The 8,371-nt window shown below is 37.6% G+C and overlaps 1 protein-coding gene across 1 annotated transcript; it reads left to right on the top strand.

Moving 5' to 3' along the window:
* The first annotated feature begins 2,357 nt into the window (after positions 1–2,357).
* LOC121873908 (protein ZBED8-like) lies at positions 2,358–7,612 on the top strand. The gene is made up of 2 exons (XM_042377787.1): positions 2,358–2,754; positions 7,503–7,612. The coding sequence occupies exons 1-2, from the start codon at positions 2,358–2,360 to the stop codon at positions 7,610–7,612; spliced, it is 507 nt and encodes a 168-aa protein (XP_042233721.1).
* The last annotated feature ends 759 nt before the right edge of the window (positions 7,613–8,371 follow it).

Consider the following 8,371-nt stretch of genomic DNA (forward strand, 5'->3'; position numbering starts at 1 on the left):
CATGTAACCTTGATAGTGCAAAAATTGTCCTCAACGATGTTGCAGTTAACAAACTGAAGCAAATCCCGCTGTCTAATAATAATAACAAGTCAAGGATACGTGATATAGCTCACAACATTAAAGATCAAGTGATTTCCAAGATAAAGTCATCAAAGTACTTTGCCATTCAATTAGACGAGATCATTAACATTTGAATTGAAACAGTTTATTTAGCCAGAAAAACACAGATACAGAGTGGATAATAATAACAATATTAACATGGCTGAGCCAGTTGAGATCCTGAGCTCTCTTTTAGGTACCTGATATATACTATACATTTATCTCAAGGAAGTATTATGCAACATTTAGTATCATCTGGAATAGTACAATAGCATGGTGGTAATACGAACATCTCAGAATGTTACCACGGTTATCACTTCAATATTTATATATTTATTAATTTTTATGCATAAATTACAGTGGAATTGAAAAACATAAGTAGAATAGGGGAGCAGTACAACATGGGTTGTACAGTAATTAGGTTGAACAAGACGACAGAGCTCTCAGGATTATGACTAGTTGGCAAATATGTTTATTGCAATGGTAATTACTTATCTATTTACATGATAATTTCCGATAAAACGGTTTTGATGGTAAAAAAAAAACAGGTATTGTAAATATAGTAGGTGTTACAAGAAATATTAATACTTCGACAATAGATATGTTTTAGAGATGATTTAAAGGAAAGGAGCGTAGTCTTTGCTCGGATGGGTGGGGGTAAGTTGTTCCACACCTTCACACCGTGATATTTTATGGAGGTCTGGGACTGAGAGGAGCGCATGGGGGGTTGTTTTAGTAGCTCTGGGTGCCTTAAGTTGTATCTCTGATTATTCCGGAACTGGAAATAATTATTGTCAAGCAACTGATTGATAGATTTGTAAACAAAGAGGGCACAGCAGTAGGTGTAAATATCTTCGAATTTTAAAATTTTCAATATAGCAAATTTCTCGTTTGTGTGATCTGTTTTTTTTCAAGTAGGTCATTGTCCATACAACTCTCTTTTACGCAGTAACCAGAGATTGTGTTTTTGAAGAGCCAGAGGCCCCCCCATAGTGTGTGACAGTGTATCAGGTGTTGGTAGACAAGATCATGTTAGATTTCTTTCATTGCTGTGAGAGTGAGTGACTGTCTAGTGTGATACATGATACGGCACTGTTTATTGACTTTACTGTGAATGGCTTGTATGTGGTTTCTCCAATTAAGTTTCTCATTGACAATAACTCCGAGGAATTTAGTATTTTGTTCACATTTGAGGACTGTATTACCAAGGTACAGGTGGTCCAAGTCTCGGGGTAAGTTTCTCCTTCTGTGAAAGATCGTGTAGTGGGTTTTCTCAAGTTTTAAGGTCAGTTTATTACGTATTACCCAGCTCCTGACTTTAGTTAATTACAGTGTTCATAGTTCTCATCAAGGAATGGAGGTCTGAGTTGCTGGCATAGAGATTACTATAGTCTGTAAATAAGTTGTATTTATGAGTGAGCTGGCGTGGACTATGTCGTTTATGTACAACAAAAACAGTACTGGACCGAAAATGGAACCTTAGAGGACTCCATACAAGATTGGCGAGGAGTCAGGTTGGTGATTATTATAGCAGACATACTGCATCCTGTTGGCCAGATATGAGGAAAACCAATTGTGGGATAGGCCCCTAATGCCTTAATGTTCAAGTTTTGAGAGGTGGATGGTATGGCCGACAGTATCGAAGGCTTTAGAGAGGTCCAAGAATATACCGGCTGTGAACTGACTGATATCAAAGGAATTTAAGATGTCATTATTAAAGGATAGCAGAGCACTTTCAGTCGACCTTCTAGCTCTAAATCTAAAGTGGGAGTCTGTAAAGATGTTATTGGCATTGCAGAATGAATTTAGTCTGTTACATGCTAGCTTTTCCAGGATCTTACTCAAAGCTGGGAGGACTGATATGGGGCGGTAATTCTTGAAGAGACCTTTGCCCCCAGATTTTTTATATGCTGGGTGAACTTTAGTAATTTTCAGTTTATCCGGAAAGACACCACTAATGAAGGAGGAGTTACAAATGTGTAGGAGAACAGGTAGTAATAAGTGGGCTACTTTCTTAATGATGCTCATTGGTATATTGTCTTCGCCTGCTGCTGCATCTTTGGACATTTTTATGATGGTAAATCTTTCTTAGCCTCTCATTTTTTCCAGATATATTAATGGTCAAGACTTCGAAGATGACTTCCTGTTTTGTCGTCCATTGACCACGACAACAAAAGGAGAGGATGTGGTGAAACTAATTTAAACTTTCTTTGATAAGGAAGGATGTAATCGGAGTGTGTACAAATGGTGCCCCAGCAATGTTGGGGTCTCGATCTGGATTCTTGGCACTTGTCAAGCGTAAGAATCCTACAGCAATTCACAGAGAAGCTCTTGCTTCAAAGACATTACCAGCAGCCCTGCATGCTCACCAAGAAACCATCATCAAAAAGGTCAACTTCATCAAAGGGTCAGTCCTGAACATGCGCCTTTTCCTTGAACTGTGTGAAAATATGGATGCTGAACACCAAGCTCTGTTGTTCCACACCCAAGTCCGCGGGCTATCAAAGGGCAACATGCCCACTTGGTTTTATGAAGAAGTGAAGACTTTCCTGGCCAATCACAATAAAGACGAGCTACTCTCCAAGACGAACATGCCAGAATTTCAGGGAGACATCTACGAAGCTGTAAATGAGCTCAACCGGAAACTGCAGTGCCGTCAGAGCAACATCATCCACCATGTAGACAATATCAATGCATTCATTGCAAAACTGCAGCTCTGTGGGGAGACGGATTCAAGACGGAAATGCGACCCAATTTTACCGATTTTCTGAAGTCATCAAAGAAGATATCATCAACCAGATGCTCAAGGCAGAGATCAGAGAGCACCTTAACTCCCTCATTGATGAGTTCCAGCGGGTACTTCCCAGACATAAATACCATTCAAATTACCATGGCTCTGACAAGGAATCCATTCAAATGTCATGGAAATGACGTCCCTACAAAGCTCCAGGAAGAGTTTTGCTTACTCAAACACAACTCCTCAGCGAAAGATGAATTCAACTTCGTAAGTCTAAGTGAGTTCTGGGTGAAAATGTGCCCCATTTACCCTGGACTTGGCAACAACGCTCTTCGTGTGCTGATGCAATTTTCTGTAACATATCTGTGTGAGTCGAGCTTTCCTTCCCTTCTGCCAATAAAGTCAACGACTCGAAACAAGCACCAGGTTGAGTGTGATCTACGGTGAGCTCTGTCAGCAACAGCTCCATAAAGTGCAGAGCTAGTAGTGTGTAGAGACATGACCATTGCAGAAATGGGGCTGACACCCCAGCCATTTCTTAAACATTCGGGTTACTTATTAGGATCCCGACAATGCCCGCCAAGCCGTAATTCATTTTCAAACCAAATACCATTGGTAGTCCGACAATATTATTGGAAAGTTCGGGATAAGTCCTCGGGTGTGGGTAGGCACCCGAAAGACTTATCCCTCAAACTAGTTATATATGAATAGAAAAAGTCATATAAATAAATTATATGTACATTAAGTTAAGATAATAAAGAAAACAAATATTTCAATGTCCTAATAACCGGTTCCAACGGAAATGTATATATTTTTAAGAGACCGCCGTGTACCCCCGTGACCTCTAACCCTCAACTCCGAGTATTTTTCGTCTCCCCATCGCCCTTTTACAATTTTATCAAGCATTGCGTTCCTACAATCATCCTTTTATAGCTTCAAGTATGGTAAGCAAGGCACTTTTCTTTGTGATAGGTAAATGTAATACCATTTCCAATTCGCCAATATATTATACAGGAAAGATCTAAGATGAGCCAAATGTACTTGGTAGATATTGAGGTAATAGTCTACAACAAGTGTCATCTGTGACTCACGCTGATAATTACCATGGAAAAAATTTCTCCTGCTATATTTCACTGTTTGGGTTGTTGTTGTTCCGGTTGTGTTTAGGTACAACCAATGTTTGTAAGGCTACATTAGGTTACGTAAAATATTTTTATAGATGAAATGTTCGAACTCAGGGTTATAAAAAAGTGCCATAATTTATTAATGGTGTTTCAATCACTCGATTTAAATCGTGTCAGTCCTATCTTACGTCACTGGAACAACCATAAACAAAAGTTAAATATACTAGGGACAAATTTGTTTAGGAAATTCTCTGTAATAGCTATGCAACAAGCTTGTAAACTATTATCAAAAGTAATTTAACTTATATACAGTAGTTACTGCAATATATAGATAATAGATATTAGTTTTTTTTTTCAGGCTGGCATTATAGCATTCTGGTATTGTTATTAGAGACCATCAAAATCCTTTTGCTTATCTCTGTCAGGAGGAGTTCATCAAGAGGTATAGACTGTCCAAGGAATGAATCCATGAACATCTTGAACGAGTTGAGCCACAATGCCAAGAGTTCAAGATGGATGAGGCAAGAAATTCTGGTGTTACTATAGTGTGCAGTCTACAACATAATTGGGTTAAATTAGCTTAGGTTAGATTAGGTCAGGTTAGGTTAGGTCAGGTTAGGTTAGGTAAAGTTACATTAGGTCAGGAAGAGTTAGGTTAGGTTAGGTAAAGTTTGGTTAGGTGAGACTAAATATATCTTTGTTGACCGAAACTCTAACTCTTGGATTTTGGTTTTTGTTTAGAAGTGTATTGGGTATTTATTCAATGTTATGCGGTGATGAAAACAACGGGGGAGGGGGACATCACCACTGTACAGTACTCAGCACCCATGTAAACCCCTAAACCCACCTCCCATGTACAATAATACCACCAGGCCATATTTACAGTGTAGTAATATCTCCATTACCCAGAATTCGCCAATACGTACTCAGAAATTAAATTAGCTCGGAGTTTTGCCGGGCAAATTTTCAATATTCTGGGTCTGTGACCGAGTTTTCAAAGTTGAAAATCGGGTTAATTTTTTTTAGAAAATTCCGAAAAACCTCTTCAACAATTTGATTCCAGGCCTGAAACTCTCCATTTAATTTCCCAGGTCTCCGAGGATGAAAGAATGTTTAAATTCAGAAACTTTTACATGTAACCTGAAAATTCTAGGGATGTGGGATTTTTCATGGTTTGAGAGTCTTGTTATCTGGAAGTCTCTGCACCAATTATTCCGGCTAACGGGGATATGACCTGTATGTTGCACGTTAAAAAGGGCGATTCTCTGAAAGAGCTTAAAATGTACTACAGTAATATATATCATAATAGGAGCCCTGTTGTTTACCATAATCAGGATAAGCAATGTTAGACAAAACAGTAAATAAAAAAATCTATCCTACAGGATGCAGTATTCCACACACCTGCAACTCATAACTGCATTGAGATACTTTCGCAGTGGCAGCTTCCAAATTAGTATGGCAGAATGCTTGAAGATTTCTGTCTCATCAGTTTCCAATTTTGTTAGAAGCTTTGCAACTATTTTGACCCTGATGGCAAAAGATTACATCCACTTTCCAGAATTAGGCAACACACAAAACCTTGTAATTCAATTTCACACCATTGTAGGGATGTCTGGTGTACTTGGCTGCATTGGTGGGTCTCTTGTCCCTATTAGAAGCCCTGGAGGGAACACAGCTGAACCACATCGATGTAGAAAGGGGTGTAATTGATACATGGTTTTGATTTGTATACCGGGTAATGTAGTTTGTTTGAAAGTAGAGCAAGTGTAAGGGCAAATGGAAGCGTTATTGGTTTGGTAAATTTTTTTTTTAGATAATAAATTTTATTACCAAGGTTATTTTCCAATAATATTTTTTTGCTGTAAATAACATATTTCATTTTCTCCAAACATTATCACAGTACAACTTGAAACAGGATTTCAATTCAAACAAAATTAAAAAGGGATTACACGGGCACGACTAAAGAAAAATATATCACAGTATAACACAGTACAGTACAGTACAGTACATGTAAAATTTATATCATTCAAGCAGTAAAGTATTTTGTTTGAAATAATTAATGTACACATTTTTAAAGGCATCAAAGTACTATACTGAAATAGTTTGCAAGTGTAAGAGAAATCTATAAACAATTTTAGTTCCTCTAGATAAGAACAAGCAGCAAAACCAAAGTTATCACAGTAAATGTACAGGACTGAATATAAATTAATAGTAATCATATTTAGTTTGAAATTGCAAATATAGTACAGTATCTGTATTGATATTGTAATTAAAGTACAAAAGAAATGTGAAATAAAAGAATGATTAAAATTCCCCAATAAGTGTGAGTATATTATACACAGTATCACAGTATAGTGTAGAGGAAACTCTAGCAAAAAATATGTTGAATCTATTTGTGTTCGTAAGAACTAAAAGAACAAAAAAATCATAACAAATGTTAGAACATGAAAAATATTTCATATTCTCCATTAAGTTCAGAAAACAGTGAACAGAGAGATAAAAAAAATCGATCATGACACTCATGGCAAAGTCTCCACAATTAAACTAAATTGCCCAAGGACAGAGGTGGAATTATGGCTGCATTCTTGACATATACCACCAGTCAACAACTCTAATGCTTGCTCAAAATACATTACACACAGATTGGGCTGATAATGTATTGTACATACAAGTGAAGACCTCCAACATAGCACCATTCAGTTCTTGTGTACTGTCCTTAATAATGGCATTGAAGCATTCATTCCTCTTGTTCACCTGCTTCCCTTTCTTCCCCCCGTGACTGGATGTATTGATTTTTGATTTTGCCGCTTGCAGCGGCTACTTTATTGTGCACCCCACACTCATCCTGTGAGCGGTAGCGCAAAAGGATTACAGAGTAGGGTTTACAAAGGGTCATAATAATTAACCCCGGTTGTCAGGATATTATGGCACCGAAAGTTACACAGTATTTCATTTACATTATTTGTTTAGTTCTATACATAAAGGGTAACTTATTCACAAATGCGTGAGAACAGGCGTGTGAGGCAGTATGTCTGGCCTCACACTTTGTTATTCACATTTACGTGGGAGGTATTCAAGCACATTGCGTATTTGGTTCTGTACATGAGAACTGATATAGTTACTGAGTGCAAAAAAGTGGATACAATCTTAATATGTCGGCTATCTTGCCATTAGAGATGAAGTGTTGTGCCATTTCACACACAGTGTGCTTGGACCTGTCCCTAAAAGGTTCTATCTTCACACAGTCGAGGACGTAGTGTTCAAGTGTGTGTATGTATGGCCACACACTTTACATTTAGTTTTGTTTACATCTGCTTGAGGAACATACTGCCAGAGGTACTTATATCCTAACCTTAATCTAGCGGTTACAACATCTTGTAATCTAGTGATCTTGTTACTTGCTCCATATACATGTTTCACTTGATACATCTCATCATGGTAAACTATGGATCGACTAGTGCCTGTTTGCACTTGTCTACTTGCGTCAAACTCCATCAATAAGTTCTTTCCTAATTACAGTTTTAGGGTTCTTTTTGATGTAGATGCTGCTGGTGGTGGCCCGGATGATCCTGATGTTGGATCAGTTGATCTTAGTGTTCCTGCTGGTGCAGACTCTGGCATGATTGGTGGTGGTGTCTACCATCTCCCTTGAAGACGAATTTTTATCTCCACAACTCATGTTTCTGCTTCAATTTTGGCGCGCAGATCGACTTGGTCTGTTTACATTTATTTGAATAAGTCGTACTAACCCCCTCGAGTTGCGGCGTTTGTGTTACTAAATAGTATCCCGAAGTTCTGGATTGCTCTTCGGACTTGCTGCCCCGAGTATTTAAAAAATGGCCTTATATCTCTCTAATAACCCCTACCTTAATCTAACGATCAATCAGTTAATCTACCTCTATCAATCTCTTTCCTGATATACGAGAATTATTACCATTTATATCTATTTCATAATCTCTCTAGATCTGGTGCGTCGTCTTTTACTGCACATCATATATTCCTGAAAGTGTTGGACAATGATTCGAACTGTTACCTCGAAGTAAGACCTCACACATTGAGAACAATATCTTGTAGTTTACATTAAAGGATTCGTTGATATAGTTCACGCCAGTTTATTACTTCCACTGCAGGAATAATCCATTACCTATTTATTGATCCAACTGATAGTAACTTGTCTGATTTATGAAAACTCTTATCTAAGACAACTTGTACACACCTGAAACAACTCGTACCCACTTTGAAAAAAAATTGTATCCAAAGAAAATTTTTGTATAAGTTAAATGTGTCATATGTGACTAAAATAAATATAACAATGAATACTTAGTAAAATGTATTATACAGAAATTGAAACGGGAGATAATAATGGGTGGAGTTCATCAATAATAAGGGAATGGTACTCGGAAAAATTGGC

Source organism: Homarus americanus, unplaced genomic scaffold (assembly GCF_018991925.1).
Source record: "Homarus americanus isolate GMGI-L3 unplaced genomic scaffold, GMGI_Hamer_2.0 scaffold25827, whole genome shotgun sequence".
NCBI lineage: Eukaryota > Metazoa > Arthropoda > Malacostraca > Decapoda > Nephropidae > Homarus > Homarus americanus.

What these genes read in the sequence shown, in the direction of transcription:
- LOC121873908 (XM_042377787.1), top strand. Translation starts at nt 2,358, where the DNA reads ATGTTGGGGTCTCGATCTGGATTCTTGGCACTTGTCAAGCGTAAGAAT. An exon ending in CAACCGGAAACTGCAGTGCC is followed by an intron (nt 2,755 to 7,502) that starts GTCAGAGCAACA and finishes TTTTTGATGTAG; the next exon opens with ATGCTGCTGGTGGTGGCCCG.